This window comes from Gallinula chloropus (genome assembly GCF_964237585.1).
Source record: "Gallinula chloropus genome assembly, chromosome: 1".
Classification (NCBI taxonomy): Eukaryota; Metazoa; Chordata; class Aves; order Gruiformes; family Rallidae; genus Gallinula; species Gallinula chloropus.
Genome location: NC_140085.1, coordinates 118,150,938 through 118,169,488, shown reverse-complemented (window position 1 = coordinate 118,169,488; position 18,551 = coordinate 118,150,938). Strand labels below are relative to the sequence as shown.

The 18,551-nt window shown below is 41.8% G+C and overlaps 1 protein-coding gene across 1 annotated transcript in view; it reads right to left on the bottom strand.

Annotated features, from left to right (window-relative positions):
• Positions 1 to 11,299: 11,299 nt before the first annotated feature.
• Positions 11,300 to 18,551, bottom strand: part of BACE2 (beta-secretase 2) — a gene marked incomplete at both ends in the record, with an annotated part of 46,606 nt that continues 39,354 nt past the window's right edge. Inside the window, 2 exons of the mRNA XM_084279044.1 lie at positions 11,300 to 11,553; positions 17,621 to 17,789. Of these exons, the coding sequence (XP_084135170.1) occupies positions 11,300 to 11,553; positions 17,621 to 17,789 (423 nt within the window). The remainder of the gene's footprint in view (positions 11,554 to 17,620; positions 17,790 to 18,551) is intronic.

Genomic DNA, 18,551 nt, shown 5'->3' with positions numbered 1-18,551 from the left:
CAGAAATCATGTTTAGTTCAGCAAACATGAATAAAATGCTGTAGGAGTGCACCTACCAGGATATCAGTCAGACTGGGGCTTTTGTTTTCCTTCCAGGGCACCTGTGAAAGCTATAGATGTTTCCAGTCTCTGGAGAAGTGGCATTGCTTGGCCTCACCTGTGAGTGGGATATTACAGTATCCTATAAAAGGCAGGTTAAACCCGAGGGAGTAATTGCTGCTGGTTACTGTCAGATGTACCGTAGCTTGCAAATGAAAAGCAACATCCAATAAAACCTAGGCCTGTGAATAATTAAAGCAGCAGCATGGGACAAATAAGTTTAAAGAAATGAAAAGTATAGGACAAAAAGGAAAAGGAGAAATGAGTGGACAAGTTAAGATGCTCTTCTGTGTTGCTTTTCAAATACACAGTTAATTCTGCAGGAACTGTTACCCTGCAAGATGGCGGAAACCGCTGTCTTTGCTAGTAACTGAAACTACTGAAGAGTGCATTTCTAGCCTTTAAAGTAAAAAGATTGTGTCTTTAAGCACAACATGCTAACGTTTGTGGTAGCCAAGTGAAAAATTCTGCTGATGTCACTAAAGCAAGGAACAGTAACTAGAACTCATGACAATTTATTTTTTAAATAAATTTAATGTATGAGCATTGGTGGGACTCCACAGATAAAAACCTTTAAACCCTTGGTAGTGGAGCTTTGTGCACCACCTTTACACCTTACTGTGAGAAAAAACTTCACCATTAGTGATCATTATCAGTAGGATAACTGCCAGTTTACCACCTGCTTTTACCCACCAATGTAGCAGGTTTCTGCTTTGTCATTACTGCCGAAACTACACTGAGCCACTCCAAAGCATTTGCTGCAAAACCAGGCAACACATGAACTGGTTTACTTGCCTGCCAAAGCCCTGGGATCCAGTGGTTTCTAGCTGAGGGGATTTTACATAGCAAAAGGAGACCAGGAAACTTTAGATAGATAATGTTTTATTTCAGGTATCTCAGTTCTATGACTGCAAAAGAAACATGGTACTGTTTTTTCTTTAGTAATTAATCAAAGATGTGGTATGCAGAACAGTTTTGGAGTATAATTATTTCTGTTCGCTCTGGAGCCATTCATTCTGCAATTTGAAAGCTAGAACAAAAAGCTTCCAAAACATTAATCTTCACTCTTGATGCTCGTGAGGCTGTAACACCCTTTGGTGATAAGCAGCACAGGAAACAAATGACTCTCGCAGCTCCTAAACGGAACAGGTGAACGTACGCACACTCTATTTATGTGTTCGCCTTGTCTTATCATCACAAAAGCCTCAGCCCTTAGAGAGCATTTATGGGCATTTGTTAACTCTGCAAAGTTGCAACGGCGTAAGTTCCTGCTTGCCCTTTGAGCTGCTGTATTTTTGTTGCATCTGCCCTACTTGGCTAACAAATTAGCAAAAGTGTCATTACAGTCCCCATAGCTATGTGACATACATGTTTTCTGCTCATCCACAAGTGCCCAGCAATGTATTGTTAATCCTCCTAGAATGGATTAAAAGAATGTAATGATTTAAAATGGAGGCAGAGTTTGTAAAGCAGGGAAAGAATATTGTACCGCATCTTTGCTTGTAGAGGTCACAAGGACATCAAGGGCTACTAGAAAAAACAGACCACCTACATAAAATACGCAACCAATGTTGAAGTTAACTAATTTTACCTAGGATGTGGGACAGATAAGAACATCCACATGAATGAGAAGGGTGGCAATGTGGAAGATCAGTTCTTTAAGCTGCTGTAACTCAGCCATGCTTCACCGTGTGCCTGTGTCTGTAATTCAGGTAGAACCTCAGCATCCTGAATTATGGTAGCATGAAGAGTAACATGGAGAAATAGGGATTCAAATGTAGATTTTAGGACAATGACCTCTTTTTTTTTTCCCCTGGTATATGTTGAACATCTTTATGAGACTCCAGAGCAAATAACTTAGAACCAGATGACAGCTTAAAGATACTTCATCTGTGAATATATCAAAATCTTCCCTCCAGATATGCAAAAAAGGCATCACATAACAAAAGGCAATAAGCAAGTAATGATTACTTCCAGCTCCTAAGCTGGAAACCCTGTAAAGTTTGTAAGTCCAGCTCCCAGGATGTTGCTGGCCTGTTAAGCGACACAAAGGTGGGGCATATTGGTGTGTTTATCTTATGCTCTGTTATTCCAGAGATACACAAGGAAAACATATTTAATTGCACTTCATCCTGACAGAAGATGTTGGTCAGCAAAGTCTCCTCAGGATTAGCAGAAGTAGCTTAATACATACGGGCTGAAATCCAGTCATCTTTAATACTTAGCAGCCTGAACTTTTTGGAAGAGGAAGGCAAGGGTAGAGAGAAGGGCAAAACGAGATGGAGAGGAAAATCCTTCTATTAAATACTGGATACTTGGACATGGCTTTGCACAATCCTACAGGATCTCCATTGTTTGTTTTCTTGAAATGCTGCTGTCAGCACAGTTATTAAGCCTGCAGGTCCCTATCAGCACAGACCCTGTGCAGTTCCGTGCAGTCTACAACCAAGTCTGGATGTAAACAATCCTGCAAGCACACTCAAATCAAGTAGAGATTTACCAGAGGGAGCTGGATGGGCAAGGTTCCTGCTGTCAGCAATCCTAAAGCACTTGTAGCCTGACACCCTGTGGTATGTCCTGGAGCTTTTTGCTGATCCATTTTGCCAACACTGGGTTTCTCAGCGGGGACCCAGGCTGATGCTGGAGCTCTAAAAGAGGAAAAAAAGCCAACAGTAAATCTACCTTTGAAGCCAAATTCACATACACTGTGAGGGACATGGATTTCTTTCAGACCTGTCTTCTAGAGAGGGGAAAGAGAGGAATAAAAGGCATCTTCTTACCTGTGAGTCACGATGGCAACAGACGTTGGGCAGTCACCGTGGGTCAGTACTGCAGGACGGTGCGGGGAAAAAGGTGGTACAGGCTGGTCAGTGAAAGGGAATGTAGGAGTAAACTAGGAAATAGCGTAAAAATACATCAGCAGTTTAAAATCTTTATGGAATAGCATCCTGGAGAATATCCAAGATGTCCAACAAGAAAAAAAAAATCAATCTCACACAGTAACAATATGGAAAAGGTAATGTTCACGTTACGATTAAAAAAAATCAACCACAGGAAATGTAAGCAGTACTCTGATGTGCAGTACTTCAGAACAAGGCTTGGTGCAGGGAAATAAGTAAGTTGAATAATACAATACCTCATCTAGTCAGAAAAAGTTGTTTTACCTTCATAGTGAATGCTGGTGAATTTCCTAGAGAAACAAATGACCAGCCAAGGTTTAGGGAGGCGTTACTTGTAAGCCTCTGGAAGGGCGAAAAAAAGTAAATCCAAATAATTTATTTTAATAAAGAGTTTGCTTTGGTGCAGAAAGGGAAGAACTGTTAATGGTTACAGTTTAAGTGGCCATCACAGTTACATGCTGTCCTGAAAGATTACACTGAGCCCTCGAATTGTAAACCTTCATGTGTTTGTCCCGCGCTGTGGTAACCAAACAAGCTGTGTTCTTGTAATAAAGCCTGACTTCTGTGTTTCATACAGAAGCTTACAAAGTGTTCTGTCCAGATGGGACAGCTTTAACAGGGAAAGGTGAGCAAGAGAAGTGTGAACCAACAGTGCAGTATGGTTTTGTGCAAGAACAGGTGGGCTTCACTGAGTATCGGGACAGTAATGAGCAAACCCAGCCAGCTTTCTAAAGGGGGAAATAAATAAACCCATCACAGTAAACAGTTGGTGCTCATCTGTTTTGCTTGACCAGTGCCCCGAGTTTATTAACATGTGCATTCCCATGCTTTTTTTTGTCTTTCAAGGTTAGGGCTTAAAATAACAGGCTTTAAAGAAAAAAGAGGGGGAAGGAAAAGGGGATATTAGGGTGTCAGGAGACATCTCCCCCTCGCCCCCCTTCGAGTTAAGGAACTTTTTAGATAGGATATTTGGGGAGGAGGGAAGAGAGAAAGTTGAAAGCACTTTTCCTAGACTTCAAGCAAGACGTCAGGATCTGCTCGGAAAGGTCGGCAGTCTCCCGTTGGAAAAGCAACCCGTGTGCGCCACCTCCCGGGGTACGAGACACAGGGCGCTGTGACCCCCCTCCTTCCTCCGGGACCACTGCTCTGAGGGTGGCTGGCTGGCTGAGGGGCTGTGACATTCAATTTGTATGATTTCTTATTTCACAGTTTAGGACAGCTGACAGCAACAGTCCAAAATATTACTTGCATCCACTCCAGATGATCCAGAAGCTTTGCCTTCTCCAGGAAGTGTTCTCCGTGTCTGGTATCTGTCCAATGCTGAAACCCACCAGCGAAAAAAATTCAAGCAAGAACGTCTCAGCAATTTGGGTGTAAGCAGGAAAAACAAAGATCACCCGGAGGCTAAACTTGCCTCCCTTTCCCTCAGGGTTCTGAGGAGATCTAGAGCGGTTTCGCTTTTCGGAGCTAAAGCCAGCGGCTAGAATTGAAAGTCCCAAAATACTGGGAAGAATTTGTGTGGATATAATTGATGGGCCTGGAAAGTTCACCTTAACAGGATTAAAAAAGACACAGCGAGTAGGTTGAAAGAATTGATCATTTATTTTAAGCAGCAGAAAATTTGATTTTTTTTTTTTACATAGTGTTTATCTGAAAACAGCAAGACCTGGAAGTACAAAATACCAGCTTTTGGAAAATTCAGTAATGAGGCTTGACAGTAAGTGGGGTAAACATCCTAACATCACCCAAAGACTCAATTAAAAAGAGTGTACCCCTTTTTTCAAAGTTTTGATCCCATTTGCCTTTCAGTGTTACATCTCACCTATCAAAATAAAATAAAATAAAAAAATCAGGTGAACAAATGCCTCTACGAGACGGGAGTAATTTCATTAGAGGTGACACTCTTTCCACACTTCCTAAAGAACTATCAGGTAACAGCTGATGTAGTGTTAAAAATCTTAAAAGATTTCTGCATTGCCATACAAAATTTTCGATAAAAAGTGAACTGCCTGTTCCAGATAAATCTTATTTAAATACCCTGCCTTGTACAGTTTATGCACACACAGAGGACTGGCTAGCAAAGCATTTTTTTGCCAGGACATATTGCAGTAATCCATGCCTTGGTGCTATCAAGAAATTGTCAGCTGTCTTTTCAGTACCACTTACATGTGACTTATTTGGGTAAATTCCCCCCTTCCTCCCTCATCCCCCCCCCCAAATTTTCCAAAGGCCAGCTATGTTGCAAATACCGTAATTTAAACATTCAGTTATGTAATTCCTCCCTAACAAACACAGGAATAAACATACCCTTTGCAGATTTGACACGACTCTGTGAAAATTTCCCCTCTTCAAAAAGGGATGTGAGAGGAGGATGGTTACAGGGTAGTTCATTCAGGTATTTTGCCTTGGTACATGCCTCTCCAAAATCAGAGCAGAATGCTGGTCAACTGGGAAAAGCACAACTGTATCAGCGAGGATGAAGAGCTGACAGACAGTAAGGGGTCTGTTACAGTTGGTGGTAGGTCAACCCCCCGCCCCTTCAAGGCGCCATCATCTGCTTAAGGAATGGCACTAGCTCACACAGCTCCTTGTGGTCTCCCCTCCACCCCTGAATTTCGTAAGGACAGAGAAAAGGAAAATGTAAAGGACCACTGAGGAAGACCAAGCAGTTAAGTACGTCCAAGTGGGAAGTGAAAGGTGTCTAGGAAATACAGTCACATGGAGAAAGGAATTCTTTGCACCCAGATGAATTCAGGGACTGCTGACATAGATTTAGTTTTGGCTCTAATTCTCCTCCTGATACTAATGCAAGTATTTTCAACCTCCAGTTACATTGCTGAAGTCTTACAAAAACTACTTAAACCGGTCTATGGATGGTCACACCAAGAAAAACATCTTTTGTTAGGAGGTGCAATTTTGGATATAGAGGTCTTCAGGCTTTTGTGGTTTTTTTGGTGGGGGGAGGGCAGTAAGAGGGCCCAAAGACAATCAGAAAAATCAGAAGACTTACAGTCAATGAATCAGTAGGACAGCAGATAAAATACTAAAATATTTTCAGTGATTATCATAAATAGAAAACAAAAAAGGAGAGAAGACTGAAGATTTACTGAGGACTGTTTCCTTTTAAATGCTGAAAATTAGCATGTGTGTCTTAATTTACGGCTAGCTTAAAAGAAATTCTGCATAAGCCTTCATAGTCTGAACTAAGATTTCCAGTATTTCAAAGACTACCTGACCATGATTCAGCCAAAGCCTAAATACAGTGGAGAGAGAAAAAAAAAAAAGCAAACACAAAACATTCTTGTATTAGTACTGCACAGTCACTGATGCCAACATGTTTTAAAATAACGTTTTCTTGCTTAGAAACAGACCACTGTTAGGGGTGAGACATACCACCAGGTGCTTTGTTACATGGTTGAGGTGTAATATTCAGTAACTGGCCAATGATTTTCCTTAAAGATGATTGTGCCCCTTATTCACCTAGGAGTGGGAATTCCTAGTGGCAGCAACAGGCACCTGAAGAGCATGCTGGCTTCCAACACACTCGGACAAGTGAACCCTTACTAAGAAGCCAGGTGAAGTGACTGATGTGACACAGCAGTTTGTCAGCAACTGCAGTTGCCCTCCCGTTCTGCTCTTCTGAGGTGCCTCAGCCTTGGTCTGGAAGTCTGGTAGAAGACCCAGTTATTTAGCATCTCCACCTTTCTCGACATCAGCCAGCTTCAGGTTGCTGTAGCCCCTTCTGTGAGTTAGCAGAAGTTGTAGCAGTGGGTTTTGAGGTACAGATCCATCTCAACCAAGGGTTTGGCTGAAGCCAACAATTCTATTTCAGATAACGTTCCCAAGGAGCTGTTACCAGCACTCTGGATTACTCACAAGCCTGGCCTAACATCTAATTAGGCCCCAGAAGTCAGAAAATCCGACTGGCTCAGAAGATTGCTCGTATCCCACTACCAATCTGTCTTCACTTCTCTGAACAGCAGCCAGAACTTCCACAGCAGCCAGAACTGAACAATTTATCAATCAGGGACTCAAGTTTGACAGGAACTAATGTCTTGGTAAATTGTACATACCTTTCTTAAAAGGATCAATCTGTTATGCTCTTACAAGGTTTAATGAAGTGAAGGGTAGCTTACTTATTTCATTTTCCCCATTTCCTTGGCTTTCACCTCCATAGGTCATTGTACGAGCCCCCTTCATTATGCAGCTCGTATTACTACTTATATGTATGAGTCTCATGTCTTGAGAGCAGATTATGACAGCCAACAAACCAACCTAGTTGTCGGAAGCCTTTACAGAAATCAGAGCAGCTTTCAGCAGCACAATCATTCTGGATTATCAGGAAATTTAAGGGCCACTCTCTCTGAAAACGTGCTGTGTTAAGCAACTCTCACAAGCTGCCTCGTATTTAAAGGGAAAGGTTAGCATACAGATGGCTTATCTTTCACTGAAACACAGCGAGTAACTGCGCAGAGTGTTCATAGCTTGACTTTAGCCCATATAGAGTGAGTTGCTGATAAACAACTGGTATGTTAACAAGGGACACCATTGTTTAACAACAGATGCCAAAACCAACAGCTCTGTGAGCACCACTAGTTAACCTGCACAGCATCAAAGCGGAGAACTGGAACAGTACGCTGCCTTGGTATATTGTATACATGTTGATCTCACATACAAATCCTAAACACCAGATCTTTCAGCTTAAAAAACTGAACAATCCCAGCTACCTAACTTCTTTTACAGAACCTGGGGATAAGGAAAAAAAAAAAAAAACCAAAAAAGGCTATTAGAATTCTTCATATGTTTTCTTCAGCATTTAAATTGAGCCAAAAAGCCTGTGATAATATTTCTAAACCTTGTGAAGGCAGTAGGATAGAACTAACATATTCCCATGCCCGAACTCAGGTTTAACTACTTGAACTCAAATCACACATCTTCAAATCCCTAATGATTGAACTGATCGCATCAATTATCCAAAAGGCTGCATCCAGTGAAACACGGCTTTCTGACATTTTCATGGTACATGATATTGCATTCACATTAGGAAAACACTGGTTTTACAAGAAATACTGGTACGTGTACAAGGAATGATTTGGAGTGCTGTGATGTGGAGCATCCTGCCTTCCATGATAAACAGAATATTTTCCAGCACCATTTTTACTCAAAGCTCTGGTTTTCACTGGCCCTCCCCCCCCCCCCACCCCCCCCCCTTTTTTTTTTAGGTATGGTTTAATCTTATCTCTGAAGTTAGTTAACAGGAGTATAAATACCTCACAGCACTCTCCTTTAAAAGAAAATATATCAAGGGAAGAGATCACTAGTAAGACACACTTGCTAACACTGTAGTCTATCACTGTATTTCATCTTTCATAGAAAAATGCTCAAGAGCATTATTTTTCTTAATGTGCTGTAGGCTAAAAATGAACCCTCAAGGGCTTCTATTGCTCTTCTCGTTGCCAGAGCAACAAAGCAATACTCACCTGAATATCTGCCAGTGTAAGTATCAATTTACAAGCTGAGATGAAGTTTGTGCTTCTAGCAGATGTCGCTAACAGCATTTTTACTATAGGCCAAATTTTAGTGGCAAGGGATGACATGAAAACTCCAGAACATATTACTATCTCATTTGTGCTACTTGATTATTGCTCATATAATTCAAGTGTTTCTATTAAAATGTCTTGACCAATGACATTCAAAGTGAAAGAGTAAAACCAGAAGTTTTTTATATGAAATCTAGCACGCTAAGAAGACTTCATTAAGTAGCTCAGAAGACATCTCGCTTGTCATTAGAAAGCATAGAAGGAAACTTTCCCAATAAATTCCTTCCTAAAACTGTTTGTGGTAAGGAGATAGGAGGAGGCTGTGAGAGGGAAGCAGCTAAAAAATGTTTTAAGAGCATACAAGTGTTATTACTTTCTGAATTGAAAAAGGGCTCATTGTTTACCCCTGTATCAATCCAAACATTCACGCTGTGTTTCTGTTTGAAACAGGTGACAGAAGCATTACTTATACTACTATACCATAGAAGGAGGAATACAACTTGGAAATTATTTGTTATGTGTCAAAGCAAACCCAGGAGGACGATATGGAACTGAATCACGGAATTGGAAACATCGTGCTCTCTCTCTTTCAGAGCAAATTCTATTGCTGTAAGAAAAACTCAAGGGAACTTCTTGTTATAACGTGTACTAAAAATTCTAATTACAAGACATCGAGAGAGACGTACAGAAAATAGAATAGAGAGAAAACATCTAAGTCCTATGGTTTCTTACATTCTTTGTAATTAACAATTTTTCTCTCCCCTTAAAATCTAATGGGCAGAGGAACATGGAAGCAACCTCAAAATTCCTTCTATTTCCAACTCTAAATTCCAGGAGAAATAATTTTCAGGATGTTGAATCACAATACAAATTATTTCACTCTGTCCAGCCAAGCAATCTGAGAGTGCAAGACTTAAAAAGGAAAGAAAATCACAGGCACTTCCAGTTATGAAGTGAAATACACAAGTTAGTTTAAAAGAAACAACAGCACTTTATTTTCACATGTTATGTGCACCTCTGTAAAAGCACCATTTCTGGGGGAAGGGAGGGGGTAAGAAAAAAAGAAATCTTTGCTTATTCTGTGCAGAGTTGGATGCCGAGTCAGTGGGAACCAGAAAGCTCTATGAAGGGATTATAGGCAGAAAATTTCCTAGAGGAGGGATGGGGAGATTCAGAGCTAAGTTTTCTTTTTTTGTCTCCTTGTTTCCCACACAAATATGCAAACTGCTCTGCTATCAAAATGCAAAGGAATTTTTTCTTTCCTTAAAAAAACCCCAGCAACCACAAACACAACAAAACCCCAGATAAGTACTAGTTACCACCGGACTCCTCAGCCTTGCACTGCTTATCTTAAAAATCCACTACACCAGCGTTACAGAAAAGCAACGGAGGTCCTACACTGAGTAGATACAAGAAAAACTGTCCTATCTGCAAAGAAAATTCCATGTTCTGACTTCAGCATTAACATCTATGCTTGCACAATGGGGATCTGGTCAAATTTAGTATTCCCCACTCTCCCCCACTATTGTTTTCAGTCTTAGGACGTGTTTTTCAGCCGATCATTACACACACTTTTCACTGGATGGACACACTGGTGAAACTAAACACACCACCTCCAGCTGCTGCTCAAGGTGGGAAACAAGCCTGCATTAAAGACTTTTACTTCACAGTCGGGTAAGTTTCCTTGAACTTCTATGTTGTTGAGCTCAGCCTAAAAATAGGGCTTGCTTCTCATTTTGTTGTTTCCTTTTTTAACAGGGTCACTAGGAATACCAAAAAAACACAGGCATTAGTTCTATCATCTGTCCATAGGTATGCAAACTGGCCTTTTCTAAATATCAGTCATCCTCAACTCAAAAAAAAAAAAAATCCAAACAACCCTACACTAGCAGGAAAACTGAAAGGCTATTTTGTGCACCAAAGTGGAAAGTTATGAAGTATTAATTTTTATAAAAGCCACTGCTTCGAAGCCAAGGAGTTGCATTTGGTTGTATGGAGCATCTTGTAGTTCAAGACCAGTTCTAAGCCACACGCTTACCAGTGGTAGCATCCTTGTAAATTAAGAGAGGTAGTCTTGTTTTACACTAAGGCTGAACAAGTTTGTTCCCCAGTTTTCGCCTCCTCAAACTGTTTTGTAATGACACTCAGGAAGGGCGACCCTCTCAAGTGGCAGCAGTGATCTCAGGAAAAACCCCACAAACCAATATTCTTGACTTCACTTGCTTTTCTCTGCTGCTTAAGTCTGACCTTTCTCCCTCCCCCGCACCGTAAGCACAGTTTCAAAACGAACTGATGTAAACAGAAAGCAGTATTAATTTAATGTAATTAATAAGAAAGATTATTAAGTGTTTTTCCTCTTTTTCTACAGTCAGGACTTGATTAGTTAGAAAATACTGACAGCTCCTTTTTTTTTGTGAGAGAGGGATGGACAGTTGTTCAGACAGTGGAAGAACATCAGGGTGTGTTTTTGTCTTTTTTTTTTTTCTTTTTTTAAAAGGAAGTACTATCAAGAGCATAAAGGCTCATTGTACTGCAGTAGCAAATCCAGTACCGTAGCACTTAAGAGGTGGTTAGCAGTGCTTTGGTTCAGAATCAGTGTTAGAAAATAAAGCTTAAAAAGTTATGGATGCAGGGTATTTGGCGAGATTTCAACAGCAATTTGTCATGAACGTAGAAAGGACTGAGGCATTGGCTTCTTCCCCTTGGCAAAGTACTTTGTTCTTCATTCTGTTTAAGTCCTGGATTTCACAATCAGGTTTCTCATTTCCATCGGTGACGCACTAAGGAGGATTCGTCATTGACCACGTCGTTGTCGGTGTAGCGATGCTGACACCGCGGGGGAATAAGCAGCAGGATGATCAGTACAAGGAGGATAATTCCACACAGGCTCATGAGAGCATAGGAAGCAATCCACAACACTGGTTCATGGAATGAAACGCTAGAAACACAGTTGCTTGCAACATCTGCTGTTGTGAAAGGGCCTTCAATCTCAGAGACTGGAGAGCCATCAACTTCTGAGAAATTACAAAAAGAAAAACATTAAGTCTGCAGACACCATCTAAAAGCAAATGACAAAAGATCTCATTTAAATACTTACATATCCCTTTTCCTCCATCGTTATACATTTCAGCATGCTCATGCTTTATTGTATCTCAGAGCAATAAAAGTACTTGTATTCCATGTTTATAAAATGGGAATCTGAAGCATAAGGAGACCATGATACTCCCACATCTACACAGGCTGTCAACATGACAGCAGACATTTAAATCAGGTTTCCCACAGAGCAAATTAAACTGCAAACCACTGGATTACCTTTTGTCTCTGGACTAACCTTTTAGAAATGTCAATTTAACAAAGCTTAATAATCCTTCAACACCTACACCGGAGTAGGTCAGGGCCTGGGCAGATTCTGTTTGTTCCTGGCATTTGCAATGACTGGAAGAGTACCTCAGATGATTCTTACATCTTCTGTGTTTGCTGTCTTCTGTGGTCTCAGGGAGCAGCATGCAGGATCATTAGCTTTACAGACACCTTAAAGGACTGTACCCGAAACATTAAGGTGAAGGGTGGAAAGCAGCGAAGATACTCTTGTGAGTGGAGGTGAAATTTCAGAAGGAAGAGAAGGTGAGGCAGGAGGGCTGGGCGACAGCTGTACAGAAAGGGGAATGGTGGAGAGGAAGGTCAACACCACGAGTGAGGAGCTGGGATGCGAAGGAGCAGAGCTATGGGCAGGTAGGGAGATGCTAAACCCAGCAGTTTGAAAAACAGAGATGGCAATGCTAAGGCAAGAAGCACGAAGGAGTTCCTTGGCAGCTCTGTTTTTGAAAAGCCAGCCATCTCTCTAACATCACAGACTGTATGACTTGTTTCATTACCATCACAAACCCCTACTTGTTAAACCAGTATTTGCTAAAAGGGGTTATGCTGCCCATGGTTGTCACAGTAACCGCGGCAAGCGCAGCAAAGTTCCTCTGAGTTGTGGACAGGGCTCCGCGTATGTAAAGGCAGAGCAAGTGAGTTGCCCAGGGCAACAAAATATTCAGAGCACTTGGTATCTGCAGGTGAGCTGCTGGGGAAGGATGGGTGGATACCTTTTAGCTTGCTTGGGGCAACTGGGATCTTTCAGTTAGCCCTGCCTCTGCATTTCAACAGCTCTTCCAAACGGCTGTAACCCACCGCTGCAGTCACACACTTCACGACACGTTTGTGTATTTCTTATCAAGGCCATGGTTTTAACCTTCCTGCTTAATCTCATGGTCATTTGATACACAGACACAGTCTTAGAATCATAGAATGGTCTGGGTTGGAAGGGACCCCAAGAATCATAGAGCTCCAACCTCCGTGCCACAGGCAGGGCCACCAACCTCCAGGCCTGGACCTACACAAGGTTGCCCAGGGCCCCATCTAACCTGGCCTTGAACAATTCCAGGGACAGGGCATCCACCACTTCTCTGGGCAGCCTGTTCCAGCAGTCTTGCTAAACTGCAAGTCTTGCTAAACTACAAGTGGTCCTGCCTACTGAAAACAGTATCTCTTACTGACACATACCTTGGGCATGACTCCTGGAAGCACCTTTAAAGAGTTTAGCATGAAATACCCTTTGGAAGGAAGAGGAGACCCTAGGCAGTGGGAAGGCAGGAAGGTGGCCTTTAAGGTTCTTTGTGGAGAAACAAATGTGGAATAGGTAGGCTGCTTTATCTGCAATTTACTGGGAGAGATTTTAGTTGGTATTGGGCCCCGGCCTTCCAACCCCTCATATTATTTTAATGTTTAAGTCTCATTAGACTTAATTCAACTCCATTGCGGGCTGCTGCTGAAAGGAACAGCCCTGCATGCACTCACTCCTGTCCCTAGCTGCCACTTCTGTATCGGTGCTGCTGACTGGAAGGCTGCAAGGAGAGTCAGGGCAACTCGCTCGTCCGATGGAAAACCAACCCGTTGTAACAAACAAAATGCCCAGGTGAGGAATTCTCTGAAGGATCACTCAAGTGAACCAACCTCTTCTCCAGCTGCAAGTGTGAGAAGACTCCTTCCGCAGCAATAGTGGCTGGACTGGGTGAAACCTGAGGCTGCACCCACATGCACCTTAACACTGGTAAGTACCAAACACGCCGTCTCTCAGCTCATCAGATGGTTAGAAACTGGCCTGCCCACCTCTACCAGCAGCCCACGTTTGTGCCAAGATGCTGCTGTTATGTAGATATGGTAAGGGGACTGCACAGGACCAGACAGACCTAGAAGGTGTAGTGGCAGAAATCCATTTTGATCAGAGTCCCAGTATTACACTTTGTCTCCACACAACTGTTTCTTCTGGACATCTCACCCCATTTCATCTGTCTCTATGAAGGCCTGCAGTTTGCAAAACCAAACTAAACCACATTTAATACTGATGTGAACTACAAGGCGTAAGCATTTCTACTTAGGAATTTAGTATTTTGAAGAAGTGGGGAAAAAAAAAAAAGCAGCACAATTTTCCACCTTGGAGATAGCTTTGAAAATAAAGAGTCCCTAATTACTCATTATTTGGCTTCAGTACAGTAATTACTCCTATTAAGAAAGGCAATACAAAATTGTTGCCATAGTGGCTGACATTTTAAATTACATTTTGAGAATGCTTGATAGCAGCACAGCCTCTGCTTTCTTCTCTCCAAAAAGAAAAGTTTTTCCCTCACCTTCTTTCACCCCCAGAGAAATTGAGAGGAAATCAAGAAAGGAAATTTGCCTAAATTGTTCCAACAAGCCCTTAACAGAAACTAACAGACACACACACACACAGAGCATACTGCACATTAGCTGAATTAGGATATTTTGGTGGACTTTTTTTTTTGAACATCTGGTGGTAACTACCAACCATAAATTCTTGACCTTGAATAAATAAGATTTTCTTCATTGATGTTGTTTGCAAGACAAAAACAGCACCTCTGGTAAAATGCTATTTTATAGCATTTGTGTAGAACTGACACACCGGTGGTTTGGAAAGGAAGCAGCCCTGAAGTTAGAGCCAATTTATCATAAAATTGTAAAGCGCTGCTTGGAAGGGGCCCCTGGAAGTCACCCAAGCCCAGCCTCCTACTCAGAGCAGGATTGTCACCATCAATAGATGAGGTCAGCTGCAGCTTCATCCAGCCAAGGTCTCGTAAAAGCCTGACGATGGAGACCCCATGATCCCTCTGGGCACCCTGCTGCAGTGCTGTACCACCCGACTGATGAAGAAGAAATTGCTGGTGTCCAACTTCAACCTTCCTGAATGTATCTGGTGGATGTTGCCCTTTCTTACATGGTTTCACTTGCACTCACTCTTGACTTGCATTCCATTTAGGGACCACCATAATCCCAAGTTCTCTTTCCTGCAGGACTGCTATTTACCTGGTCCCTTCTCAGACTGTACCCACGCACGGTGGTTTTCTGCTCAATGTGCAGAACTTTTCACTTGTGTTCACTGAAACTTTTGAGGTTTCTGCTGCCCTGTCCTCCAGGTTACCCAGGTCATCCTGAGCGAAGTTCTGCTATTCATCATGCCATCCATTCTCCTGAGTTTACTGTCCTCAAATATGGGTGCGTTCTGTTTCATGGCAGTTTAGTGTAGAAGTCATTTCTAATTACTGTGCTTGCTGCATTTCTGCCCTAAGAAACACCTAAGCCTTGTTCCTGGGATCTTCCCACTTACTACAAAAATACCAGGGGTATAACTCTGCTCAATGCCAAGGTACCATCAGGTTGTTTCACTGGTACTAACTAAAATCTTAAAGGGTTCCACATACTGAGGAAAAAAAAGCAAATTTATTTTTCCTGCTACAACGGAATAGCTTCCTGCAGCCATCTACCTAACTGTTCTCACTCTTGGTACATCCTGGAGAATGGAAATGGTGCGAGTAGTATTGTGGGACAAGCCAGTCCTCATCTCTAGCCAAGTCTCAACAGAAACTTGGGAGTTCAATGAAGTCGAGGCTTTTAGCCACATTCCCCTCATTTCTGTATTCAGCACATACCCGTTCAACATCTTATAAAACCGTGGGCATAAGTTTAGTACTAACACTGTATTGTAAACAAGAAAGCATAGGTCACTGCAAAGCCACACCAAATGGCCTTTTGTATTTCTCTATTTCTGAAGATTTATGCCACCAGTAATTCAATTCAATTTATGCCCACGAGCAGACTAAAAAGCTCCAAATAAATTACATTAATATAGTTGCTATGGAGGACATGGCTGTCCTCCACAGGAAGCCAGTTAGGCAGCTTAATCCCTCACACTGCACTGACTGCAAACCACTCACAGTTGTGTTTTTCTGATTAAAGTAGTGTTAAATATGGAAACCACAAGCTGTGAAGAAGTGAATTCAGAGTAACTGGCACATCCAGCAAAATGTCATCTGCCCCATGTGAGTGGAGTCTGATAAATCAGTCTATCTTGTCTCAGCCAGTGGCTTGTGTCATCTGATTTCTCAAGAAGCTAAGCTCCCATGATGCTAGGTTAGACATATGCACGAAACATGGGCAAAAATGAGGAGGAAATGCCTTCTGGCACCAGCTGGGTATCATCCTGTGCCTGAGCTCATGAAAATTCAGATTTCATTTCTATGCAGCAAGCTCAGTTCTTCCTCTCTAGATGAGGTTGGCAGAACTACATGAAGCAGCCAAACTCTATGCTTCTATGTACCAATATTAACATTAAGGTGTTATTATGGTTCCCTCATTCTTTTTCTCAACAAAGATGTGCTGTCAAAGCAGTTCTTATGAGCACCAGCTGGCTCACATTCCCTGCTGACCACATGTCGGTCAATATGTTCTGTCAAAATGCCCCCTCACCTCTCCATTAAGTGCTGCAGTGTGCTGGGGACAGGAGGCAGCTCTGCACTTGCTAAAATTGCAGCCAGGAAGCACAAGGAAGAATGAAAGGCAGGAAACCCTGGTCTGCAGTGTTTGTCTAGTTACACTCTCATTCCAGATGCATTCACAATGTGTCTTTCATCACTGCATGGTACCTTGTAGAGGTCCTCATTAAGCAGCTCACATCAATATCCAGATTTTCAGTTGTAGCAAGCTCAAAGATGACAATTTTGAACCCATTTAACAATGGAGAGATTAAAAAAAAAAGCAAGCTTTTCAAATGCCCTGGAGCTACAACTCTGCTAGCTAGTATCTCTTTTTTTCCCCTCAATTACCTGGCTGCATTAAGCACTCAAGTACTTACTGCCCTTACCCTCTCCAACATAAATACTGGGGATTAAAGAAGCAGTGTCAGTCCTAGTCCTTATTTCATGCAAATCTCAGATGACACGATGTTTTTCAGGGCATAGACCCACTTCTATCTGGGACAGAGACTTGCATGTGGATGCAGGTCCTTTCCCTCCTCTTCCACTTGCATGTTCTTGTGGTGCCAAAGCAATGTCTCAATAACAACAGAGAAAATTCCAACACTTTTGTTTTTAGCCACCTTTAGTGACATCAACCATGCCAAAGCAAGAAAGCTAACCAAAATCAGCCCCAAATTATGAGATATTCCCCATTTCTTCAGCAGCTAATTTTAATGGCTTTCTACTTACCCTGAGAAAACTATTTGCTTAGAACCAACACAAACTCCAGAAGTCTTAAGAGTCCCGTGTTCATTTTAGCTCTTACTTTGAGTATTTCTGAGACGCTGAAAAGGCCCAATTTACATTAAAAGAAAAGCAGGAGGGAGGTTCACTGCACATTTCAAAAGTTAGCTAAGAATCCGTTTATCAGCAAATCTGAACGGGAACCTCACCGAAATGGAGCTGCATTAAAAGCCAGGGGCTCCTCTCACTTAACTGCTGGGGAAACCGCACACACAGACAGATGTCTCAGAAGGGAGATCTTCTCTCAGAGGGAAGAACACCCAGAGCTGAGCCTGATTTACTCCACACCAAAAGACTGCTGTATGCAATACAGCTTTTCATTTCTTTCTGCTCCCCTTGAGTTCTGAATAGCCTGGGATTACTCGAAAAATACTTCACACATAGTGAGTAACCACACTTTTCCCATCAGGTAAGTGGCAAAAGTGTTTCTTTGAGAGAGCAGGTGTTTCCCCGCTCCCCCAGCCCTGAACAGCGTGTCTCTTACCTGCACACGGACTCACTGCAAAGCCCACTCTCCGCTGGGCTCTGTCAAATATTACATAGAAGCCTTCCATGACTGTAGCACCAATAACTAGAGCGTTGCTGGAGGAAGAGATGCCGAATCGGTAGCACTGTAAATTATCTCCTATTCCAAGGATGGGTTGAATATAAAGCTATTAAAAAAAAAAAAAACAAAGCAAAAAAAAAAAAAAAAAAACCAAAGCGTAAGAAGCAACACCACATGGTACTTAAAAGTTCAGACCTTTTGATTTTTTGCATTCAAGCACTCAAACTCCACTGCAAATAAGAGAATGAATAGGGGCAAACAGATTTCTGTTCATGATTTAAAACTGGTCAAAGCTTCATATGCACCTAAGAAGGAAAGCTCTTGGATTCTAAAGCTTGAATTTGCACGGTCAGTCACTATGTGAAGGTCAACAGCAAATTAATGACAGCCTCTTTTTATTGTATTTTCCATAAGGTAAGGATAGCTGAGAAAGAACTTGGGATATTAACTCAACTTAGAGAATAATTTTATTATTTAAAAAATTATCATGATGGAATTGATTCAGAGAGCATTCAGCATCAGCTTCAAGGCTCTAGATTCATAAATTCAAGTCACATTTTACCCCTTGTCTCCTCAGGGAAGATGAAAGATTGCCAAGCTACATGATCAATACAGAAAAAGCTTATCATAAGGCTTTACTTTATTTCAAGTTAAAATGTACTTAATAGGTTCATTCTCCCCTTTGCTCCTGACCATCCCCTGAGGTAAAAGACTGTGTTAGTAATGTTAGAAGACACTAACCTGTATTGCAACTTATATTGGGAGGGGAAGCCAGAAAGGAAAAATACAAGTGTCACATAGTCTAAAAGCTAGGATGGAATATTAATAAAGGACAAACCAACCACGTTACAGAAACTGGTGAGGAGAT